Here is a 24,754-nt window from a genome sequence, read left to right on the forward strand (position 1 = left end):
CGGTATTTTTTGTTGTTATTATCTCAAATTAAAGTCATATTGACGCCTGCCTATTTTCCTTACGTTTATATCTCGACTTGTTTCACAAAACTAAAACTAGTTTTATGAAACAATCAAACTGCACGAAATATACAAGCTGGTTTTATGAATCTATGAAACTAGTTTAATCGTTCACACTTGCAAAATACAAAATTTTATAGGCTTTTTACAATGATTTAGCGAGCTTTCGCATTTTTACCTGTTCAAAATATACTGTTTACATATTTTTTTTTATATTAAAAAACAGCAATCAGTTTTGACGCGCGTTTTATAAAGTCGTGATAAAGGCTCCGATAAAAAAAAATAAAAAGTCTAGTCTGACAAATGTCATTTGTAAAATTGTATTTAGCACAAATAGGACATAGCTCAATTTGATGTACCGTAGAACCTATATCCTCGGATCAATATGGGTATATGCTTTACAGTTTACATCACAAATGTTATGAATAAATGATTTACACCTTCCTTGGCGGAGCAACTAAAGTCTTTATAGCCCCAAAGTCTTACACGCCAAAAATAGTAGCAGCATCGAGTATCGAAACCGGTATCCCTTGGTTTCAAGAACTTCTACATGTATACACTCGATGTGCTCATACACCAAGCATAGCGCCAGTGAATGTTTTTTAAAGAAGCTTATAAATTTAGAACTAGTTTAATGAACACATAGTTTGTACTTACAGAAGCAAGACTTTTTTGGGTTAATGCAAATATATCTACCGCCGATGTAGTAGCCCTTCATGCAGGTAAACTTCGGACGGTGGCACACAAACCGGACTGTAAAATCAATTGAAAGTTTAGGATTTGTTAAAAGTTATATAATATTTAAACAAATTACTGGTATTGGAATCCACAGCAGCGATCAACAAGCATATTAGAGTTAGAACTATTATAACCTTCATGGTAAAACTATATTATTGACCTGTAAAATTTTGACGTTAAGTTAGTTTAAGTAAACGTACTCAGCACTGTCACCAGCGGTATTCTATACTAAATGAAATAGATTCAGTAGCGTATGTCATTTGTACCAACAGGAAACAGTAGTATAGATTAACATCGCGTAGGCTACATGCCATATGTCTTGCATTTGTGTAAACGCGTCGCCTCTCCGGGATAAAGCATGATGTATCTAAATTTAACCACTAGTAAACGTGTTTTTTTTTCAATCATCACCAAATATGACTAGGTATCAGAACTATATTTATTGGGTTCCTTTGATATAGTAGCATGAAGGAAGATGGGAATCCTTACCAGACCGAAAAACGATAATGTGCTATATTGTGTGTTTTTGTTATTTTGTTACATTTTGCCATACATATAGTGGGGTGGGAGAAGATGGGACACCTTTAGCACGAAATATATAAATATCCTGATCGTATTTTAAACAATTAACAATGGTCTATGAAAGTCGCGAGGACAAGGTTTTATAATTCCCTGATTGTTTTTTGTTTGCTACCAAAATGTACGAGAAAATAGAATAAAAAGGTGTCCCATCTTCCCCCATCCTACTATATATATAAAATTTGTACAGGTAAAAATTCCCATGTACACTGATGTTAAAAATTTCAGCTATTACAACCTTACATTTGCAGCTAAAGCCAACTATGAGTTGACGGATGCAAAGAGAAAGGAAGGAAGAGAATTTACCAAGAGATCAATAAATTGTTCTCCATATAGAATGCATTAAGAATAAAAAGTTAATATAAATAATTTCAACAGCATTCTATTTTGGTTGTTTGGATTAGTTTGGAGATGTAATTTAAACACAACGATTACATTTAAGTTATTTGAATCAGTAGTAACAATATACTGATAAGTGTAACCTGGCCTTAATTATCATTATATATGGTATATTTGTTTTTGTCGCATTATTAGAATGTGGCATAAACCTTTCATGCGTTTACGTGACACCTTGTTATTTAAAATAAAAGGTATTTCTAATTTTTAGGGGCATGATTAAATGACGCACCAAAAATAATCGGTGTGTGGTATTTGAAATAGGTGGTGTCGCCGTATAGCGCTGTAACAGTCTGCATGGGCCCCCGTGTTAGCAAAACAGCTGCTTTATTGATCTTCATATGACAAAGCGTGTTTTGCTTGAGAATGTTTTTCGTTTTCTTATACGCGCAGGTCAATTTTCCCGAGGCAAATGTTTTTATTTGACACTTTATTGATCGGTGTACCTTTATGCTACTGCGTTGGCCATATATCAATTGCGTGTACGAGAAAGTGTTTTTCACTTAATGTTTAGCCGAGTGTCACCATCGATCTACACAGGACAGGATGTCGGTAAAATGAGCTAGATTTTGAATGTAATATATATATACAGTTATGTCGGTTAAGATGGGTTAATAAAATGATTGTGGGGTAAGATGACAAAATCTAATATTTTCTCAGCGTGTAACAACGTTGTTTAGCTCATTATTAAATGAGCTTTAAAACGTGTCCCATCGTACCCCACGCACTTCAGTTAGATTCATGTTCGGAACATAACTTGTAACTACATTTTACTTCAGAATACGATCATGTCAACTAACAACAACTTACAGGATAGCTTTCTTGCTGTTTTTATTATTTTCGCCACGATCATTTCTGTTGGTGGGAACATATGGTTATTAAGAGCCTTGTGTTATGCTCGTCACCGTCGGATATACATTTGTCTGGCTATGTCTTCAGTAGCAGGGTTACTAACAGGGCTGGTGCTTTCTCCGTTTATGTTGGCAATAGATGCCCAAAAGAGAATAATCGCAGAAGGTGTACAAGGAAACATAGCTTGCCAGGCTCTTGGAGTTCTTACCATCTCATTACACAGATTTTCGACGTTTACCCTGTGTTTTTCTTTCGTCGATCGGTATGTTATTTATAAAAAATATGTATATATTATATAGTATAAGGTGATGAAAGATGGGATACCTTTTCATTCTATTTTTTCGCCCCATTTAGAAGTAAACAAAGAACATTTGCAGAGTTATAAACCGTATCCTCAGGACTCCTATAGACCATTATTAAGTGTTTAAAACAACGATCTGGATATTTTGATAATATGTTCTAAAGGTGTCGCGTCTCCCCCCCCCCCACCAATGCCTGCGTTAGACTAAAACAAGTTTTAAAAAACTTGATGTGTAGTAGGTAAAAAATAAACTACCGCATAAACACCTAAAACTTATATTTCTTTATCGTGCTTTTAATAATTAAACACGCTTCTTTTAAAGTCGCCACGGTTTGTTTGTATTATTTTATACAAGTTCTTGGTTTTCTACTAAATGGGATGAGAAAAGTAAATGAAAACAATTCCCATCTTACCCTAACCTATACTCTATACATTTTTCAGGTACATAGTCATTTCGCGACCAATGGAATTCACCGAACGTCTGCGATATTCTTTGAGTAAAGTTGTATGTAGCTTTATCAGCATTGCGTCGATCGCCCTTGCTACAATTCCAATCGCTCTTGTTCCAAGTGAAGAGTCGGCATATTCTCCATTAGAGAATGCTCCTATGTGTATAATCGTGGCATCAAGCGTTGAACTTCAGTATTGGATTTACTTCGACATTGTGATTTCTTATATTATTCCTTGGATGTGTATGTTCACGGCAGTTGTATGTAAGTACATACAGTATATAGCGTGGGGGGAAATGGGACACCTTTTCATTCTATTTCCTCGTCCCATTTGGTAGTAAAGGAAAAACATTAAAAGAATTATAAAATCGTATCTTCACGACTATACCATAGACCGTTGTTAATTTTTTAAAACTTGCTCAGAATATTTGGATATTATGTTCTAAAGGTGTCCATTTTTCCTCACAGTGCTATATATCCGTTTCTTTTGCCCTTTGAACTACAATCGATTTGATGCTTGGGATATCTTCTTTGTTTTAAACCTTGTGGTATTGTGTCGCAGATACAAGGTGTCTTTTTACAAAGTCGATTAGGAAGCTTGATATATGTGTCAAGTTTGCCGGTACAACTATCATTTCGGCAGTTGCAAGACTGAATTAGATTGCATTTGTTTAATTGCTTTGTTATCTGAATTTGCTTAAGAGTTCCGTAAGCTTTGGAACTCCAGATCTATAGGTAGAATCTATACGTACCGATATGAATTTGCCAAACATCAGTGCAGTGTAGAACATGTATTATATAGTAGGGTGGGAAAAAATGGGACACCTTTAACACGTAATATCCAAATATTCTGATCGAGTTTTAAACATTTAACAACGATTTGTGGGAGTCCTGAAGATACGATTTTATAACTCTTTGAATGTTCTTTGTTTACTACCAATGGGACGAGAAAATAGAATGAAAAGTTGTCCTATCTTCTCCCACTCTATTATATGACTCTTCATTATGATTGTAGGTACGATACGTGTTGCTTGGTCAAGCAAAAGTTCCAAAATTCTGCCAATAAATATCGGGACCTTCAATCCTAACGTAATTGTCGACCAACATAAGAGTAGTTTTACAACTTGTTGGAAGGATGTATCAGAGGGTAATACAAAAATAACAGTCGGTAAGCATTTGAAATATTGAATTACAAAACGGACTGTAATGAGTCCTTTGCGAGCTTTTTAAGTATTTAATCTATACGAGATGTGTGATAGAGAGCATCCGTGTTGTAACGACTAAACGTCTGTCGTAGCCCCCCGGGGGTAAATAAGTTACATTCATATACTCTTCATTTATGCATTTCAACTTTTATTCAAAAATTTCAGAATCCGTGTCGACGCCAATATCTGAACGTTATTCTGAAATACCGCTAGCACTACAACATACTGAAAGAATTACGTCAAATTCCCATTTAAATTTAAATACACGTCAAAATTCATGTTCCACTAAGACTTTGAGTCGCAATGCTGTAGTGCCCACACAAAAGCCATATTTCCAGACAGGACTCGCATCATTGCATAACCAGGTTATTAGCATTAGTTTTTTTAACAAGCAGAGTTATTGGGTTATTCATATATTAAAGTACGGTGGGGTAAGATGGGACTTGTTTTGATTTTTTTAACTCCTTTCGTAGTGAACAAAGAATATTTGTAAGTTTCTATAAACGCGTCTTTACGACATTAAAAGTGTCTTGACAATTGTTAAAAAAACACGACCATGAACTATGAATTTAGTTGCCAGCGGTAACCCATCTTCGCAGCCCTATTTTATAGCTCAATAATAACCGTTACTCACCAATTTACTCAAATGTTGCCAATATTTCTATCTGTACAGCATACATCTGGATGGGAAATTACGGCAACTACCAGTAAAATTTCTGACACGTCGCCGCCTACTGACACTTCATATAATTCCTCGGTCAACAAGTCATCGGAAAACAAAGTAAAATCGTTCGATGATTGCATTATGGTTTTGCCAGTCGTTGATGAAGAAAAAAAAGGTGAGGCAATTAATAAGCCTATAACTACAATATTTAAAAGTGAATGTATTTTAGTTTGCAGTAGTACCGTTAGCACATAATCCCGTCTTCCCCCACCCCACTATATATACAGTAGGGTGAGGGAGGACGGGACACTTTTAACATATAATTTTTAAATATCCTATTCGTGTTTTCAACAATTAACGACGGTTTATGTGAGTCATAAAGATGCGGTTCAATAATTCCTTATACTTTCTTTGTTTACTATACCAAATGGGATGAGAAAATAGAACGAAAAGGTGTCCCATCTCAACCCCACCTTACTATATATTTAGAATGAACGAAGGTTTTGTCTTTAAGTTTGTCGCAATTCCTCTTTCGCGTCTATCTGTTCAAAGTGGTATTTATTTTTATTTTATTTTATGTCCTACTGATTTTCTTAATAAAATTTGTTTTATCATGAAACTAAAATTAGCCAAAAAGTTTTATTTCTGTTTTTAACATCCAGTTGGCAGCTTTGGACAAAATGATCAAAAAATCAACCTCGGAACCCGCATGCCAGCCACACGAACTTTTGATGTACGAAATATGAAAGCTCTTTATACACTTATACCTATTTTACTCTGCTTCATGTTACTCACCCTCCCAGCTATGCTGGTGCACTTTCACGCTGCAACAACCACGACCGACCAATGCAAGAGCTGGGAGTTTTTAGCTTGTCTTGCGATTTTAACATCTTCCTTTGCTTATCCATTGATGTTGGTTGCAGCAGACCGGAATTTCAAACAATGGATACAACGCTTCCTAAATAAAACAATATTGGAGGACTCCGATTTTGAATCAGATAACGAGTGACGATCTGTCAAGTTGTTCGAACTGTGTTTTTTTTTCATACAAATTTATTAGTTCATTAAAGGTGTAGCCTACGTGCCAATAAACAAATAAAAGTTTGAATGAAAGTGTAGTGGTTGCTTGCTGTAACCAAACAGATTTTGCTGCAATCTATTAAACTATGTCACTTTTTCTCACTACCTTACTATCCAAAGTGGTGCCATCGTTGTTTCTTGGTATTTACGAATAAAACCATTTTGCGATTGCAAATTCGTAATTTTATTCCTCGTGTCAGCATAGATGTCAAATCATTAACTTTTTGATATCTATGATTTCAGTTATGTCTTAAAATTTTCCGGGAAAACTCAGTTTTTTTTTTATTTGGTGATCGTAATTTCTCCTGCGTTTGACTGATTTTACTCAATTTTGTTAGCATTTTGGCACTATATAAAAACCTTTTTTTGAATGTGTTTATTCGTAGCCTATATGAGAAGCTAAAAGTATTAATGTAAACGCGAGCGAATTATAGACGTTCGTTGGTTTAAAATAGTCAAAGTCTTGTAATGTTAAACAGTATAAATGGGCATATGGAACTCTTTATGTAATTTGGAAAATACAATGGCACTAGTGAAGAATCCTCCGGTACATAGCAGCATAGGCTGATGGAAAATGTGGGAGGTTGGTGGTTAGGGGTTGATGGTTAGAATAGAGGGTTAGTCGTTACTGGTTATAGGGGTTAAATAGTGGTTAGCAAATAAGGTGGGGGGAGGATTCTTTACTAGCACCAATATAATTATTGCCTGTTTCGCTTACAATCCAGTCTGCAGAATATGGCAGTTCTTGACGAGATCTCGCGCGTTCAAGACGGTTATTTTTTGCGTGTGCGCGTGCCTTCATCAAAAACCGGCGTGCAAACCACGTACATTTCCAAGCCATACAATAGGAAATCCTACTTAATTTAATACGAATTTGTTTCATTGTTTAATTAATTGGCGCGCGTGGGACAAATTATGGCGTGCATAACCAAAAGTTTGTAAAAAAATCGCTCGTGTACCTGCCATACTCTGCAGACTGGCTTACAATAATATATAATACAGTACAAATGTACAATTAACTTTGACATACAAACACAGCAATCAATCTACATGTTATATACTGTTGAATCTTCATGTACAAATTCGTGTCATATTTTTCAGAGCTTCTAATATATTAAAGCTTTTTGAACATTTAATACTAAAACATGGGAAGACGGCGTTCAAAGCGCAAAGCACCACCGAAGAAAAAGATGACGGAAAATTTAGAAACCCAGTTTTCTTGCCCATTTTGTAACCATGAAAAATCGTGTGAGGTGAAAATGGATAGAGACCGTAACACAGGAATGGTATCATGCACTGTTTGTATGGAAGAATACCAAACAACAATTAATTATCTATCAGAACCTATTGATGTGTATAGTGATTGGATTGATGCATGCGAATCTGCCAACCAGTAGTTGTGTATGAAAAAGGGTGTACAAATTTTAAAATTTTATTAATGTTTTTTGCATAACAGCAGAATGTTATGTGAAATGTTTATGTACAAGTGATTACAATCATGAACTATGTTATTGGACGGTATTTAATTCCATGTTAAGGCTTTGAATGTTTATTTGGAGTACATGTATGTTGTGTTATACACGCCAAAGTTTTTTAAATTCAGGGGAGTCTGGGATAGTACAACACATTATTCAGTAAAACAAAGCGAAATACAAAATTCCACTCCAGTCTCATTCTTTGTGGGTATATTTAAGACTAAATAATAAAATATGTGCATTGTATAATGTTGCCACTGCATTTATCAATTATTTAAGTTTGGTGAAATTTTTTTCCTGTTAACACCGTATCTAGATCGCTGATATCGTGCTATGTCTTCACTGTCATAAATGTACAGATTTTCAATCTCGTTTACTTTTTCTGTTTTTAGGTCGATTAAGAATAAGTCTTTGTGTTTAATGTTACCTGAAATGACTTGTAAAAATGGCTCAATCTGAGGTAGGCCTTCAGTGTGCATTATTTTCTGTTGTTTTATAAGATTTTTATTCTGTATGCAGTTTTTACTTTTCTAAAGGTATTAATACTATTAAATAAACATGTTTTGGTGATAAATGCATATTATTTTAGTTAAAAATGAACTTGAATTTCTAAAATTTAATGCCAATGTATGAAAATTGTGTTTGGATTACATATATACGTATTATAAATCATAATCCATTTATTTTGTTGCTGCAAAAAAATGCTACCATGTTTTGAAATCTCATAAAATCATCTACATTACAGCTATTTAAACTTAATGCTGTTTAGTGTTTATATTGTACAGGTTGAGAGTATATCTAATGGATTGGAGAGATGCACAATATTGTTAAAAGATATTCTACAATCTGATTCACAAGGTCAGTCAAACTAATTGAAACAAATCTGAATGCTATCATGCTGATACTTGTTTTTAGAACCTGTTTCTGCTACTACAAGCAAGAAGAAAAAGTGCCAGGGCAATAAAAGTGCTGTAAAGCTTGTAAAACCTTGGCAAGGTATATGGTATAACTGCAATTTAAATGGTAATTCAATACTTGCTTATCAGTTAGTTTCAATCTATTTTTCAGCCTCATCGAAACGAAATGTTTCGCATAAAACAAAGAATAACATGAGATGCAAAGCTGCATTGAACTTTAAAAAGGAAAAGGTGACAGATGGAAAGTCGGAAGAGAAAAAGTTGGCAAGTTAGTAAACTTGACAAATTGCATGTGTATAGTATGCAAGTTAACTTAAGCTAAGCATTTTTAAATTTGAAAAACTAATTTAGTAAGGTGGGTGAAGATCGGACACCTTTAGCACATATGTTTTTAAAACAATTAACAAGGGTCTATGGGAGTCGTGAAGATACGGTTTTCTAATTCTTTTGATGTTCCTTGTTTACTACCAAATGTGATATTTCCGTTTGTTTTTTTACTACAATATGGGATATTTCTTTTTTATTACCACCAAAAAAGACCGGTCACTGACAAAACAGAAGGTTTGAATCTAGTGACATTAAAATTAAAAAACAAATTTGAAACAGCTTTAAAAACCAAGTGAAACAAGATGTTAAGGATGTAAGCACTTTAAAACATAACATACCAATATACCTAAAATTAACAGAACCTTGTCAACTGACTAAGTTTGATCGTGACATTCCATCATCAACTCCCATTGTAACTCCAATAAAGAAAGAAAAACTAATGACACCTCGTAGCCACCAACATAAAGAAGGCAACTCGGTTTGTTGTTATACTTAATTCCATCAGTTGTAGTGCTATTTTAAATCTCCGCATTCGCTTCTTTCGAAACAGGAGGATGTTTAAATAATAAAATAAATTGTTTGATGTTACAAATATAAAAAAATTGCTTAATATTAAATATAAGCCTTTTTTTTATTTTTTTGCAAATTTAGAATGATGTTGGTATTATAAACCTGACCTGAAAGTAGCACTTACTGCTCAACAAATGTAGTAAGTTACAGTATCTCTAATACTCTATTCATTATACAGTTAACATCTTCACAAAGCAGTTTAATTGCCCTCCTTCAAAACTTTAACAACTCACTGGTTTTGCCTTACCAAGGTTTGTATGTCGTTTAAATGTGTGTGAAATATATGTGTGTTCTTTGTGTGTGTTGTAACAATCCCCTATTCATGTTCAATAATTCTAATTCATGCTGTAATAATTCATGATAAGTATTATTTTTAGGTGCAGGTGACTCAAAATGTCAAAATCTTCAGCCAAGTTTGAAAGGTCAAAGTGAGCAGGTTACTGTAGATGTCAATCAATCAAAAATGGACAATGTTGCCACTCAGCATTTATCAAGAACAACAACAAATGCTCCAGAAAAGCAACCAACAACTGTGGAGATGCATCCATGTATACACTGTGAAGATAGTAGAGCTAGAATAGTAGGGTTGGAAAATGAGAATGCTGTTTTGACCAAGTGAGTAATAGGTTAACAATGAATATTTCAATAACAGTAGTTATTGTACAATCGCAGATTAAATGGTTGATAATGCATTTTATATTTTAGGAGACTTAAAACAATGGAGTTCTCATTCAAAGAAAAGGAGTCATCTAAGAATGACATCTCTTTGGAAAGTAAGCAGTTAAAAACTTAGGCAATAATTCGTCATATCTGTTACAACATTGTTATTTCTACAGTTGCAGCACTGCAATGCAGAACTAATTTGTTTGAGAAAAAGGTTCTTGAGTTAACCACTGCATTGGATGACTCGGTTCAACTACAAGCAGAGATGAGTAAAACTAATGCTTCACTTGCAGTGAGTGTAACTTGTATGTGTTATATATTGTGTATGTTAAATTGTTTGTATGGTGTTGGTTTTGTATGAATCCATTTTTCAATTGTATATATTATATAAGTGGTTCTTAAAGTATGGGGAATGCAGCAGCAGTGTGCAACTTTTGTATTGAATGTCTCATGCTAATTGGGACTTCTTGTTTGTCTATTGTTGCAATGTTTTTTACAGTTGGTAAATTGTATTACTTTTTTTTGGTGGAATTTGAAAAGCTTGCTAAAGGTGCCAGCCTGAACAGTTAGCTGTTGCGATTGTTTTTTTATAGTTGTGTTTATTACTTTTGGGATTGCACTTTGCAATTTGCAATAAAATAATGTTAGGTTAAATTTTTGTTGACATCCTAAAAGCTGGTTTGTATCAAAAGGTTAAGTAACTATTAAAACAAAAAATATTTAAAAAGTGCTATTTAATTGCCATACAGGATGAAAACCAAAGGATAAGAGAGGAGTTGTTGGAGAAAGATGATGAATTGAAGAAAAGTGGAAAAATATTTACTGATGAAACTGAAAATATAAAACTTGGTGGGTAGTGGGTGCATTGTTTAATATAATATTTGATGGCTTAAGGCTGAAATATATTGAATACAGCAAAACCTATAGGTTAGCCTATGTTAACAGTATTTATGATAGGTACTGTTAAACTGTTGTAAAGCAGAGAATTTGCAAACTATGGCCTAAATCAAAACCAAAATTTAGCCATGTGTGTCACTGAGTGATTCACATTAAAACAAATTATTGACCATCAGCCAAATATCTCTCAGTATTTGTTTCAAGTAATAAAGTATTTGCCATTTACTTTAATTTGCGTCAAAATCATTCAGACATGTTTGACTAAAATGGTTATTAACAACTGTGTCTGACTTTAGCTCAGAGGATAATAAGGATATGGGTTCAAGACTCAATGCTGCTAATTCTGCTACCATTGTATCGATATTGTATGCAAATATTCATGGTGTATCGTTATCGTATGCAAATATATTTTTTAACAAGACACCTTATATTTATTAACTTATATTTAGAAGTGAACCAAGCAATGGTAAAGTTTGATCAACTTAAACTTTCACTTGCTGAGTCGGATACTGAGAATATGGGTTTGAGAAATGAGGTTCAAATAAGAGATGAAGAAATTGAAAGATTGAATGAACTTAACAAGTAAGTTGTTGAAAAAATATAGTAAGATTTCATGAGTGTAAGTACATTCTGATGTGAAAATAGGATAACTAAATAGTTTATGTAAGTAATATAACCAAGAAGCCTAAAGGTAGTTACTATGTATATTAAACTTTGTTTTGCTGTCTATAAAATATCATGCCTAGAAGTGGTAAAGTAAGTAATGCTCTCAACTTGTTATTGTGTCCACCTTGGGCTCAACCCAGGTTATTGTGCACTTAGTCTCTAGACCTTACCCACATACAATAGAATGTTGATACTTATTGTTTACATGTGCAGAGGGCTTCAAATGAGCAATGCAAGGCTGTTATCTGAGTTAAACAAAAATCACCAAGTTTCTCCTGGAAGGAACACACAGAATATAACGACTACTGTGTTGAACAGATTGGATACAATATTATCTCAGCCTATTCAAACACATCTTGTTCGAAGCAATAATATTCCTACTGATATTAATCTTCAGAAACATACTAATACTTTAACTCATGATGTTCCTAGTCCTACTGAATATGCTCCTCCAAACCCTTGTAAGGTGCTAGTGGACACTGGAAATAAGCAGGTTGAATTTGCTACCACTGTACCTGCTATGTCAACAATATCTTCTTCTTATAACACACCATCTGTTTCTATGATATCTATGACCACAAGTGATGAGCAAAACTTTAGCGCTGGTTTAGCAATTCTAGATGCTGATATTGAGCGTTTGCAGAACAGCTTGAAATATGCCAATGCTGTTTAGGACTTTTTTTGTAGTTTTTTTAGCTTTTTTATAGTAAGTGTATTTTATTAATAAAAGTTATATATGCGCCTCCAATCTAAGTAATAAAAGTATATATATATCATTCTTGTTGGGCATAAACCCTGCCCTTACATTGATTGGACCTTTGTACGGTAAAAAAACTATAAAACAAATATATAAAAGTTAAAGACCTTAAAGGGTTCAAAAAGTATAAATTTTAAATAAAATAAAGCTGAACAAGTCATAAATTTTTTATGACCATAACAGTAAAAATATATAAACAATTTTATAAAAGTTTAAAAAATATAAATTTAAAAATGAAATAGAATCAAGCTGAACTAGTGATGAATTTTTATGATCAAAGTTAGATTTGATGAAAATGAACTTTTAAGTTGCAGCCACATAGGTAGCAGTTGGCAAAGGAGCTGGTTGAAGTTATTCCCTATAAGGGTTAAAACACATGACTGATTTGCTAGTGGAATGGTTTTATAAGAATCTAGTGGTTATGTTACATGAAATTAAAGGGCATACATATAAAAATCAAAATTTGTATATAAATAGAGATGCATGAACTATAAATAGGATAAATAGAGATCCAAATGGTAACAGCTTGAATCTATATATATATTTTAACAGAAAGAGATAAAGTGTCACTCTTTCTATTTGTTAAATTTGCAGGTTATAGAGTAAATGTCCATACTCTAACCCAGCGGTTCCTAAACTGGGGTCTGCGGATGCTTGCACAAATATTTAAACTAGATAATAATGAGCGAGTGGTAAAAATAATTATACTTTGTAAAATATGTTACCTTTAATTCATAAGGTTTCCGAAAGGTGCAGTGCCAAATGTTGGAGTTGGTTTGGGAATGTTGAACTCTCTTATAGATGTTGCTGAACATAAAAAAGTTAAAAAGCATGACATTAATTAGTTGAATATTTACCGTCTCCTGATAGGGGTTTCTTACGAGGTTGTTCTATGTTAAGCCTTGGTCTTACTCTTGCATCGTATGAATCTAATACAGCAGCCATGCACTCACAGTTACTGGTAACCATGTCCTTGAAATACAAAAAGGCATAAAAGTAATCATCATTGAAAACATTATTTACCACCAAAGTTTCAAGACAGTTTCTGAAAAAATGAGTGATCCAACCACTAAAAAATTTGCTGTGAAAATGCATAGGACATTATTGTTTATTGTTTCTAAACTACTAAAAAAAGTTTTAATTTGTTACACCCTTACTGATTATAAATTTCTGCAAATGCTTCTTCTTTAACAATAAAAAACAATATATATATATAAAATATATATGGACTTTATATATTTTACTCCAGCAGTTTGATTTTATGCCACTTTTCAGAAGCTGTTTTGAAACTTTTGTGGTACCTTTAGATAAACAAATTGTGATTATTACCTCTTTTACTATTATGTTTGCCAAATCATCTACAGAAACTACTTGTAGCCGGAGTAATTTAAAGAATTTAACAAAGTATTGTTGCCTTTCCTCTAAATCATGTTTCACCCAGCATACCACAGCTTTGTATACAACAGTTTCTGAAGAAACTGTGATGTCATCCAGAAGAATTCCATTTAACTCACTTGATGTTAAACTCAAAAACTCATCATTAGTAGTAGAAACTTCATCGAAATGATCCAACAAGTACTTGTATGAACTTTGCACAAGATTTTCCAACTTGTAAAGCTCACCAAGTTTTTGAAAGAAAATACAATTTTCTTCATCAAGTATTTTAGTTGCATATTGCACAACAGAAATCAGCAAATCTAAAATATTTTAAAATTTATTAACGTGCCTTACAATCTTCCTTCTAAATACATTTAATGAATTGTTTAACTTTATAAAATTTAAATTTTTGCATTACTCACCTGGCAGTTGCATAAAAGAAGCAGCCTCAATAACTTGCCCAATAGTTTCCACACGGAGAGGAATTTTTCCAGTATATATAAAATCCAAAATATTTTCCATTATTTCTTCAGATACATTTTTGATTTGGACACATTTTTCAATTCCTTCTTTCATCTGCAACATCATTCGAACAAATTCATTGTTAAGTCATAGTCTCATAGATATACACATCAAAGGCTCTTAATTTATTAAAGTCAAAAAGTTTCGAGGTATGGCAATGTTGTGTATTTGCATTTATTTTCCCCTAAAATTATACCACTTAAAAAAAACTTAAAGTAGTACCGGGTATATGGTTAAACATTTTACAATACCCTTGAATTAATCATTGCATGAAAGTATTCGCTGCTGGTTGATAAAATCAAGGAATGTGCTCTGAATTTTCGACCTCCAACAACTATTGTGAAGTCACATAATGGGTTGTCTTCCGCTCTTTGTCTGAATAAAAACAATGTATAAAGTCATTTAATTATATATTGTATCAAACCAAATTACAAAATCCTTACTGGTTGATTCGAACAAGCATGTTTTTTAGATATTGACCAAATCTATATTCACCACTTTTCTCTTCTTGTTCAGTTTTTCTGTGACTTTGTCCAGGGTAATCAGGGGAAGAGAAGCTGAAGTTCATCTTTGCAAGTTTGTAATTACCAACAAGGCAACAAGTTCTAAAACTAAACACATTTCTTAATCAGATTTAAAATTATGTGTGATTGTAAAAGTTACACTGCTTCCTGTATTACAACTACTACCCTTTTTGCATGGTAAAAAGTTAATACGAATAGCGATTCGCATTAACTCGTCATATGATAACTCGCATACCGCGTTATTTTGTATCGTCATTGGTTTATGCGTGTATCAACATTGAGTTACTTATTTTAGCGCAATATTGTTAAATCTAGTTTATAAAATAGGTTTTGATGCTTTATGGGGCTATTGCTAGCTAAAAACTGTAAAAATAATACCCGAAAAAGATTAGGCTCTTAAAAGTGAAACTGTACCTTCACCATACTTTTCTTTACTCGCATAATGCGAGTAACAACCAACCTCCTACAGCAGATGACACGCTTATGACGTTATGTGTGTCAACTTTGTTTTTGCGAGTAAATATGCGAGTACTTACGCGCATAAAAGTGAACATGCAAAAAGGGTATACCATGGTGCTAGTGAAGAATCTTCGTTATCTGCTAACCAAGAAACGTAGCTAATAAATCATGTACTTCAAACTCTAACTACCAAACCTAACACTTTCCACCATCACACCACAGCCATTCACAACTTACAAACAATACCATAGCAAACATTGTTCTTCCTCATTGAGGGCAAAATAGACGAATCCATGGTAACGATAGGTTATGTACAAAAGAAACATTTCTCTCCCCTGAGGGGGTTTTTCAGTTTTCGTAATTACAGACTAAAAGAGAGCAGAGTTTTAGTAAATGAGCACGTACCATGATAAAAATATCAAAGAAGATGTATAAATACGCATTGTGCAACTTCGAGATCTATTAAGGATCTATATTACGTGTCCAACAAAAGGAACATCTGTTCGGCAAAAAAAGATGTATAAAGCCACTGACTAACGTAACCCAAAACTTCAACCCTGTTTGGCTTTTAAAAGTTTGTAGCAAGGTTCAAAGAGCGTAAGCAAAGGGGTTTGGTTTATTATTCTATAGCCCCCACTGAATAAACAGGATTGCTGGTTGGGTTATATGACTCCGTGTTGATCCGACTTCATATACAGGCTTCAGCGAGGTGGTATATCTACTGTAGTACTAATTGCTTTTATAACAGAGACCAAACAGTTTATGATATCTTGCTATGTTTTGTTCCTTTTTCTGGTATACAAGTACACGATACAGTATCTGCCAAAAGCTTACTTGACGGCCGGGCAAGGGCTCGTAAGAGCCCGCCATGAGCCTAGACTGACCTCGAGGTCTTAGTGCCGATAGTGGCGTTGGTTCAGTAGTTCTCGTTTAGTTTTGGTTATGGTTATTATTGGTAATCCTTTTGCTGGTGGCCACCTGAAAACTCGCAAGTTATAAATTTTTGGGAGTTGTAATATGATTCAACAAGTATTCAAAAAAGTTTAAGTTGTTTACCACTGGAATTTAATACTTAACAACCTTATTATCCTTGCCGCCCACTTCATTGCTTTGTTGAATTCTGTCAAATAAGACTGTAACATTTTTTTTCGTCTTTTATTGACTGGGTACTGGTAAAAGGATATTTAAAAAAGGCATGTTTTACGCCAACCTGTCTTTCCCCACCCTACTTTATTTCAGGAACAGGACCGTGAGAATTTTGTCGAATAATACTGTAACATTTTTTTGTCTTTTATGGTTTGGTCACTGGTAATAGATTTAAAAAAGGCATGTCTTACGCCAATCTGTCTTCCCCCACCCTACTTTATTTCAAGAACGTTGGGAACTTTGAAAATATAATAAGGACCCAGCAACATTTGATGAGTTGCTGTAAAAAGGTTTACCAATTACAACAAAAAAACACACCCATTGGAGAAGCCTATGACTAAGTGATGGTGGTATTTTTTTCACTGGTTTTGGAAATGTTCAGGCAAAATGAACTATATATTCCATCAGCAGAGATTGTAGCAGAAACTAACATCGGAAAAAGACAATCATTGCAGCAATTGATATAGCAATAGCGATTTTCAATGCATCTTGCTGCCTGCAAAACCTTTTGCAAATAAAAAACAAGTAATTGCCAGGTGAAAGCCAGTATTTTTAATTTGTTGATTTTCAACTGTTAATGTAGATGATGACTGAATGGGCAATCTGATACCTGGTGCATGGAGGTCAACATCTACAAATTTCTCCACTATGAAGCATTATGGATTAAACATGTAATCGTAGAGAGAGCAGAAACAGTTCCGAATACTATGTCTTCTGTTGGAAGCGTTCCATGGCAGGTTTCGTGGTAAGTGGAAGATAATTTAGCTCTAGGAATTTTTGTACACTACTTTTTTTTAATCAAACATGTTTGTTTCTTTTAAATTCATTTCCATTTAACCAAAAAAGGATATATATTTTCCTAATTTTATTAAAAAAATGTATTGAGAAAAGAAAACAGGGTTTGAAAATGTTAAAGTAGCATAGTATATTGTTTTGGCAGTGTACACATTTGAAAAAATGATACAGCCTATTTCATTCAGAATACTTGAACAGAAAAGCTGTGAAACTACAAAACAAGCGACTGAAAACACTGCATTCGTGATAGAAAACAAACAAAGAAAATAATACAATGTTTATACACTACACATGAAGTGAAATAGGTGGTTAAGTCCACAATGTTTATACATGTTTAAAAGTTTTTGTGTGTAGTAAATAATTGCATCATAGCAATCATTATTTCATCAGAGGCTTCTGTTGGCATGTTTCGAAGCTTTGCAGCAATAACTTTGCCAAAGTGATCAAACATATCTTCTGTTGGTACATTCTGACTGACTAATTTCTGAAAAGTGTTTGCGTTTTTTTCCAGAATGGAAATGAGCTGTTCCTAAAAAAAAATATTACAGACTCATAAATAGCTTACAGAAAAAGTACATTTACGCATAGGCATAATACCTGCATGTGGAAACTTAAATCCTGTTTTCTCTTTTGGTGCTGTGATATTGCTGGTTCAGCTGGTGAGCTGCACTCTGAATCATCTGCCAATTCTAAATGAGTACGTGCTTGCTGTGCAGGTGGTTCCTCTTTCATGAATACAGCTTCTATATTCAAACCCTTCATATCTAAAGACAAAAATAATTAAAAAGAATCCACATAACCTGAGGACATTTACCATCATCATCTCTGTTCTCGTATGAAGTGGATGGTGGCATAGAAACTGCAGAAGCATCTGTTTCGTCCGACACAGCTGGTTGAACATTGCCAACAGTCCTACAGAAACAAGTTTTTATTTTTTTAATGTTTAGCTCTTATTTTTTTACAATCGATGACGAAGATGGTCGTTAAGAAACTGAAGATGATGATAATGCTCCCACACTATGCAATTTACAGCTCCAGCACCACTGGTTTTTAAACTGTCCATCTTCTTTTTTTCTTTACCAAATCTATCTCGAAGACTTCTCCACCTTTTCATGCATGCATCAGCTGTGGAAAATATAAAAAATACAGGTTTATATACAGACTCTGCTTTTTTGTATATAGTTTTATAAAGAGCATGTCCTTTTGTACCTGGTTGTCCTATCTGCTGGCTTATGTATCTCCAAGTATTTTGTTTCTTTGTTGAATCTTTGTAATGTGTATACTTTGAATCATATAAATGGAAATTTGGTTGAACCAAATTGATTAAAGTTTCATTAAAATCTTTGTTTGTCATTGTGAAAATTAATAATCTTAAATTATCACTCATAACTTGCTAACACAGCGACACTTTCTTGATAAAAAATCCGATGTCTTGCGGCCTTCGCGTTGTGCGGAAAATTAAAAATATTTAACACTGCCGCAAGACGCTGTACAGCGAGATTTTGTTGCGTCGCGCCTTTGCGTGTGTGTGCATTGTCAAACGCACACGGTAACGTTCCGTTTTGCGCAAATCGCCATATGTGTGAGGTACGCTTTACCGCACCACTCAAAGAAGTTAAATGAACACTGTTGTTGAGCATGTAAATGTATTCGTTATCGTTGCCTATTACAGGGTAACCAGCATTAAGTAAACAAAGTTTAAATAAAAAATTGCAAACTCTTATTTAAATTGGTGTTACAAAAGTCAAGAAATACGGTACACTCTAAAAACATTTTGGTGGATAAAGGAGTTTTCAAACTCTTGCATGTAAACTAAACCGTAAATTATTTGTGTTGGCACAGCAGATTTTGTGATACCTTTTGCCAGGAACGATTTATGCCTACCCCCTCGATGGAGAAATTTATATGGTCGTGCTACTGAAGAATCCAGCCGTAACGTTACCCCAGAGGTAATGGGTTCAAAACTCTTCTCTGCTACCATTGTGAGCGCATATGTCCTTGGGCAAAACACTTACGTAAATTGCTTCAACCCATTGGTCATTAATGGCTTGTTGGAATTATCAGCAACACATAAAAAAAACCTTCCAAAAATAATCAACCACAATGTAACATAATATACTTGGTAATTTGGTATAACTCGTATAAGCTGGCATGCGGTGTTTGAATCAGCAGACCCGTTTTATAACGACTGTCGTTTTCCACCACGCGAAGAAATTACATCCATTCATTCTTATCTTGTAAACATTGATGTTTTTAAACATTTGGCTCTATTGATCGGCGCTTGTACAATAGCGCAAGGTTCAAATTCAACAGTCAGAACAAATATATCACGGAATGGCTGTCAAGCGTTAATTTGCATCAAGTTAAGTAAGTGATAAATTTGGTGGTGCTGTAGCTTAAAATTTATCATAAAATGTTTAAACATTCCTCGTTTTTCGATACAAAAGATCCGCTTTTCTGTCTCACGAAAACGTTTCGATCACTTCCATTTTGGCTTCCTGTATTGCCGTGTTGAGATTATGAACTTTGATTGACAGGTTGCAGGCATCGTGTGATTGTGATTACGACGATTAAGGTCCAAATTCAACGGTCGGAACAAATATATCACGAAATCACCGTTAAGTGTTAATTTGCATCAAGTTAAGTAAGTGATAAATTTGGCGGTGCTATATCTAAGATTTTTTCATAAAATGTTTAAACATCCCTCGTTGTTCGATACAAAACATCCGCTTTTCTGTCTCACCAAAACGTTTTAGCGACTTCCATTTTGGCTTCCTGAATTGCATTATAAATTTTGATTGACAGGTTGGAAGCATCATATGATTACCTTGCATTTGCTTGCAACCTGTCAATCAAATGTTTTAAATCACAACACGCGGCAATAGAGGAAGCCAAAATGGAAATCGCCAAAACGTTGAGCTTCAGATTTCTAATATAAGGCGCTGTTTCGGTTAAACAAACCACCAGTCTTCTACAGACCACAACGTAAAGGTAAGTGGCTTGTATAAGCGGTGTATCGTTTAACTTATACGAGTTTATGTTGCAGATGAACAAGTCAGCACTTCTCCTTTTGCTCGTCATCGGACTCCTCGTTCTCCCTGAAACCAGTGCAGGTGGCGTCTGGAGTCGTCGTCGCGGCCTCTGGGGTCGTCGTCAATACAACCAAGAGTCAACAAATGGTAAGCAGTTATTTGTCCATATGCTTCTAAAACTTAAAAAAACAAGTTAACTTTACGATATCACTTTTAAGCTGTTTAAAGTGTCAGTCAGAAAAAACATCACCCACAAAGTAACATACCTGGTAAGGTAACTCGTTAGCGTGTATATGCGATGTATAAAACAAAACATCCATAATATTTTGATTGTCGTTGTCGCAGCACGCGTGTATAAAACAAGTTACATTCCTTCATATATATTGCATTTGTATAATCCTTGTTTACATTTACAGTTGAAGAAAACGATTTAATGATTAATGAAGTTATGCAAAAACTCAATCAACAGGATGATTAATTGCTTGCCCATCCAGTGCATTATAATATGTTGATTGAATAAATTCAATCAAAAAGAAACATTATCTGGCTCGTTTGTGTATCTTCACAGTGACCAAGCAAATATTTGTACCATATAGAAAATAAGTTGAAAGTAACTAAAATAAATTAATTTGGTTATTGGATAAAGGAGACTTGTCGATTTTTCTTGAGTTTTCTGTAATTTTTTAGGTGTTTTGAAAATAAGCGTACTTCATTCAACCAAAACATCATCTATATACTTCAAGTCTCTTTTAAAACAAAACTAACCATTGTTTTACTTGATATCTGGTTGATCTTGAAAATATTTTTGACAAACATTGCATATTCACTGGACTGCGGTTAGTTGGGAATGAAGTATATAAATGATGTTTTAGTTGAATGAAGTAGGCTACGTTGTTTTCAAAACACCTAATAATATATAACAAAAAATTCCGAGGGGAAATAGTCGGGGGGGGGGGGAATAGTCACTGTGGGGAAATAGCCGGAGGGGAATAGTCACGGGGGGAAGTAGCCGGGGGGAATAGTCACGGGGGGGGGGAAGTAGCCGGGTGGGAAATAGCCGGGGGGGAGGAAATCGCCGATGGGAAAACGCCTGGGGGGATATAGCCTAGAACCGTTAAGATTATAAACTTTGATTGGCAGGTTGCAGGCATCATCAGATTGTGATTACGACGATTATAAGGTCCAAATTCAACGGTCGGAACAAATATATTACGAAATCGCCGTTAAGTGTTAATTTGCATCAAGTTAAGTAACTGATACATTTGGCGGTGCTATATCTAAGAATTTATCATAAAATGTTTAAACATTCCTCGTCGTTCGATACAAAACATCCGCTTTTCTGTCTCACGAAAACGTTTTAGCGACTTCCATTTTGGCTTCCTGAATTGCATTATAAATTTTGATTGACAGGTTGCAAGCATTATATGATTACCTTGCATTTGCTTGCAACCTGTCAATCAAATGTTATAAATCACAACACGCGGCAATACAGGAAGACAAAATGGAAGTCGCCAAAACGTTGAGCTTCAGATTTCTAATATAAGGCGCTGTTTCGGTTAAACAAACCACCAGTCTTCTACAGACCACAACGTAAAGGTAAGTGGCTTGTATAAGCGGTGTATCGTTTAACTTATACGAGTTTATGTTGCAGATGAACAAGTCAGCACTTCTCCTTTTGCTCGTCATCGGACTTCTCGTTCTCACTGAAACCACTAACGCCCTCTGGGGTCGTCGTCGCAGATGGCGTCAATACAACCAAGAGTCAACAAATGGTAAGCAGTTATTTGTCCATATGCTTATAAAACTTAAAAGAAACAAGTTAACTTTACGTTATTACTTTTGAGCTGTCTAAAGTGTCAGTCAGAAAAAAAACATCACCCACAAAGTAACATACCTGGTAACTCGTATAGGCGTGCACATGCCATGTATAAAACAAAACATCTATAATATTTTGATTGTCGTTGCCGCAGCACGCGTGTATAAAACAAGTTACATTCCTTCATATATATTGCATTTGTATAATCCTTGTTTACATTTACAGTTGAAGAAAACGATTTAATGATTAATGAAGTTATGCAAAAACTCAATCAACAGGATGATTAATTGCTTGCCCATCCAGTGCATTATAATATGTTGATTGAATAAATTCAATCAAAAAGAAACATTATCTGGCTCGTTTGTGTATCTTCACAGTGACCAAGCAAATATTTGTACCATATAGAAAATAAGTTGAAAGTAACTAAAATAAATTAATTTGGTTATTGGATAAAGGAGACTTGTCAATTTTTCTTGAGTTTTCTGTAATTTTTTAGGTGTTTTGAAAATAAGCGTACTTCATTCAACCAAAACATGATCTATATACTTCAAGTCTCTTTTAAAACAAAACTAACCATTGTTATACTTGATATCTGGTTGATCTTGAAAATATTTTTGACAAACATTGAGTACTCACTGCGGTTAGTTTCGTTTTAAAAGGGACTTGAAGTATATAATGATGTTTTTATTGAATGAAGTAGGCTACGTTTATTTTCAAAACACCTAATAATATATAACAAAAAATTCAAGAAAAATCGGCTATTTTCTTTTACTCCGATGACAACGATTGCGTAATTACATGATGTTTGCAACCTGTCAATCAAAATTTATAATCTCAACACGCGGCAACACAGGAAGCCAAAATGGAAGTCGCAAAAACGTTTTCGTGAGACAGAAAATCGGATGCTTTGTTTTGAAAGACGAGGGATGTTTGTAGAAAGCAAAATATTTCGAAAATCTTTTAAAATTAAAAAATGAAAAAAAGGCCACACATAAAAAATCCCCTTCCAAAAATAATCAACCACAAAGTAACATATATAATTGGTAATTTGGTATAACTCGTATAAGCTGGCATGCGGTGTTTGAATCAGCAGACCCGTTTTATAACGACTGTCGTTTACCACCACGCGAAGAAATTACATTCATTCATTCTTATCGTGTAAACACTGATGTTTTTAAACATTTGGCTCTATTAATCGGCGCTTGTACAATATCGCAAGGTTCAAATTCAACAGTCGGAACAAATATATCACGGAATGGCTGTCAAGCGTTAATTTGCATTAAGTTAAGTAAGTGATAAATTTGGTGGTGCTGTAGCTTAAAATTAAGATCAACCAGGTATTGAGTAAACAATGGTTAATTTTGTTTTAAAAGAGACTTGAAGTATACAGATAACGTTTTATAGTTAAATGAAGTACGTTTGTTTTCAAAACACTCAAGTACACATCCAGTCGTGTGTTATCTCTCATATGTAAAAGAAAAAGAGAATACGCTTGGAGGACGTTAACCAAAAAAAGAAACAAGGTAAATGCACCGAGAGAAACGTAGGCGAGTGAGAGATAATCACATGCTACTTGCAACCTGTCTTTCATTTTTATTTAATTTTTTAATTTTAAAAGATTTTTGAAATAATTTGCTTTCTACAAACCACCCTCGTTTTACAATACAAAACATCCGCTTTTCTGTCTCACGAAAACGTTTCGACCACTTCCATTTTGGCTTCCTGTATTGCCGTGTTGAGATTATAAATTTTGATTGACAGGTTGCAATAAAGCATCATGTGATAACGCAACGTTTATCATTGGAGTAAAGTAAAATGGCCGATTTTCCTTAAATTTTCTGTTATATTATTGGATTTTAGTTGCAACAATCACAAATAACACTTTTAATTTAGTTTGTTTGTGATTTGCAACCACCACATACCAAAATTCTTGGGGTGGCTTTCCTTAAGACAGAGAAAAATGATCGTGTATTTTTTGCAGGTACAAAGCGATAATGTAGCTTGATATTAGGCACTTCTCTTTTTTTTCTGGGTATGCGGTTTCCCGGCCCTTTATTTGTGTACATTTGTGATCCGAATTAAAAACCTTTATCCTTTTATTTGGTAAATCTTCATGTTTAAACATTTAGGCCCATTAATCGGCGCATGCGCAATAGCCCCCGGTCCAAATTCAACGGTCGGAACAGCTGTATATCACGAAAAGCGTTTATTTGCATTAAGTTAAATGAATGATAAATTTGCCGGGGCTTTGTCTAAGAATTAATGATAAATTGTTAAAACAAACGTAAAATGTCTTCTTTTTTAGTGTTTTTCAATACTTTGTCAACTTGCTACCAATTTAAGACCTATAAACCACCACATCACTGAGCAGAATTATTGTAAACCGTATTTCTAAAATAACTTATTTTAGTTACTTTTAACTTGTTTTCTATGACACAAATAATTTCGTAGACATTGCGAAGATATAAAAACAAGCCAGATAATGTT

At 34.2% G+C, this 24,754-nt stretch overlaps 4 protein-coding genes and 2 long non-coding RNA genes across 7 annotated transcripts; 3 read left to right on the forward strand and 3 right to left on the reverse strand.

Annotated features, from left to right (window-relative positions):
* Positions 1-675: 675 nt before the first annotated feature.
* LOC113475690 lies at positions 676-965 on the reverse strand. Its single transcript, XR_003397441.1, has 2 exons — positions 875-965; positions 676-813 (listed from the first exon to the last, which is right to left on the reverse strand). It is a non-coding gene; the product is annotated as an uncharacterized LOC113475690 (long non-coding RNA).
* A 1,737-nt stretch (positions 966-2,702) lies between these two features.
* On the forward strand, positions 2,703-6,253 carry LOC113475691. Its single transcript, XM_026840232.1, has 6 exons — positions 2,703-2,887; positions 3,368-3,639; positions 4,391-4,543; positions 4,746-4,945; positions 5,254-5,419; positions 5,907-6,253. The coding sequence occupies exons 1-6, from the start codon at positions 2,703-2,705 to the stop codon at positions 6,251-6,253; spliced, it is 1,323 nt and encodes a 440-aa protein (XP_026696033.1).
* Positions 6,254-7,406: 1,153 nt separating this feature from the next.
* On the forward strand, positions 7,407-12,587 carry LOC100177078. Its single transcript, XM_002123597.4, has 12 exons — positions 7,407-8,259; positions 8,585-8,657; positions 8,715-8,795; positions 8,868-8,984; positions 9,403-9,521; positions 9,792-9,864; positions 9,991-10,228; positions 10,319-10,386; positions 10,450-10,568; positions 11,026-11,125; positions 11,623-11,755; positions 12,053-12,587. The coding sequence occupies exons 1-12, from the start codon at positions 8,245-8,247 to the stop codon at positions 12,510-12,512; spliced, it is 1,596 nt and encodes a 531-aa protein (XP_002123633.1). The 5' UTR covers positions 7,407-8,244; the 3' UTR covers positions 12,513-12,587.
* A 172-nt stretch (positions 12,588-12,759) lies between these two features.
* LOC100180202 (kelch-like protein 3) lies at positions 12,760-16,348 on the reverse strand. The gene is made up of 9 exons (XM_002120305.5): positions 16,313-16,348; positions 15,716-15,846; positions 14,939-15,106; positions 14,747-14,870; positions 14,396-14,549; positions 13,926-14,293; positions 13,454-13,568; positions 13,322-13,403; positions 12,760-12,954 (listed from the first exon to the last, which is right to left on the reverse strand). The coding sequence occupies exons 1-8, from the start codon at positions 16,346-16,348 to the stop codon at positions 13,324-13,326; spliced, it is 1,176 nt and encodes a 391-aa protein (XP_002120341.3). The 3' UTR covers positions 12,760-12,954; positions 13,322-13,323.
* Positions 16,349-16,927: 579 nt separating this feature from the next.
* LOC108950921 lies at positions 16,928-22,717 on the forward strand. The gene is made up of 8 exons (XR_003397440.1): positions 16,928-17,149; positions 17,208-17,369; positions 19,957-20,063; positions 20,225-20,410; positions 20,466-20,598; positions 20,868-22,047; positions 22,103-22,223; positions 22,493-22,717. It is a non-coding gene; the product is annotated as an uncharacterized LOC108950921 (long non-coding RNA).
* On the reverse strand, positions 17,493-19,940 carry LOC100184915 (transcription factor Adf-1-like). Of its 2 annotated transcripts, XM_002124197.5 has the most exons (5): positions 18,629-19,938; positions 18,382-18,544; positions 18,234-18,331; positions 18,017-18,183; positions 17,493-17,948 (listed from the first exon to the last, which is right to left on the reverse strand). In XM_002124197.5, the coding sequence occupies exons 1-5, from the start codon at positions 18,804-18,806 to the stop codon at positions 17,754-17,756; spliced, it is 801 nt and encodes a 266-aa protein (XP_002124233.1). In that variant the 5' UTR covers positions 18,807-19,938; the 3' UTR covers positions 17,493-17,753. The 2 variants fall into 2 exon arrangements, with proteins under 2 accessions (XP_002124233.1, XP_009861991.1); XM_009863689.3 differs by having other exon boundaries at positions 18,382-19,940.
* Positions 22,718-24,754: the final 2,037 nt, after the last annotated feature.

Source organism: Ciona intestinalis, unplaced genomic scaffold, assembly GCF_000224145.3.
Source record: "Ciona intestinalis unplaced genomic scaffold, KH HT001156.1, whole genome shotgun sequence".
In the NCBI taxonomy this organism is placed as follows: domain Eukaryota; kingdom Metazoa; phylum Chordata; class Ascidiacea; order Phlebobranchia; family Cionidae; genus Ciona; species Ciona intestinalis.

Bases quoted from the DNA above. Each gene is read 5' to 3' on its own strand.
- LOC100180202 (XM_002120305.5), bottom strand. From the start codon at position 16,348: ATGGCGGGCTCTTACGAGCCCTTGCCCGGCCGTCAA. The intron at 13,569-13,925 runs GTAATAATCACA...TTGTATTTCAAG, and splicing joins CAAACATAATAGTAAAAGAG to GACATGGTTACCAGTAACTG. The intron at 13,404-13,453 runs GTAAATATTCAA...TTTTATGTTCAG, and splicing joins GAAACCCCTATCAGGAGACG to CAACATCTATAAGAGAGTTC.
- LOC113475691 (XM_026840232.1), top strand. From the start codon at position 2,703: ATGTCTTCAGTAGCAGGGTTACTAACAGGGCTGGTGCTTTCTCCGTTT. The intron at 2,888-3,367 runs GTATGTTATTTA...TACATTTTTCAG, and splicing joins TGTTTTTCTTTCGTCGATCG to GTACATAGTCATTTCGCGAC. The intron at 4,946-5,253 runs GTTATTAGCATT...CTATCTGTACAG, and splicing joins TCGCATCATTGCATAACCAG to CATACATCTGGATGGGAAAT.
- LOC100177078 (XM_002123597.4), top strand. The intron at 8,658-8,714 runs GTCAGTCAAACT...ACTTGTTTTTAG, and splicing joins TCTACAATCTGATTCACAAG to AACCTGTTTCTGCTACTACA. The intron at 8,985-9,402 runs GTTAGTAAACTT...TAAAATTAACAG, and splicing joins GGAAGAGAAAAAGTTGGCAA to AACCTTGTCAACTGACTAAG.
- LOC100184915 (XM_009863689.3), bottom strand. From the start codon at position 18,806: ATGAGTGATAATTTAAGATTATTAATTTTCACAATGACAAACAAAGAT. The intron at 18,332-18,381 runs GTAAAAAAATAA...TTGTTTCTGTAG, and splicing joins GACCATCTTCGTCATCGATT to GACTGTTGGCAATGTTCAAC. The intron at 18,184-18,233 runs GTAAATGTCCTC...TTTTGTCTTTAG, and splicing joins CGAGAACAGAGATGATGATG to ATATGAAGGGTTTGAATATA.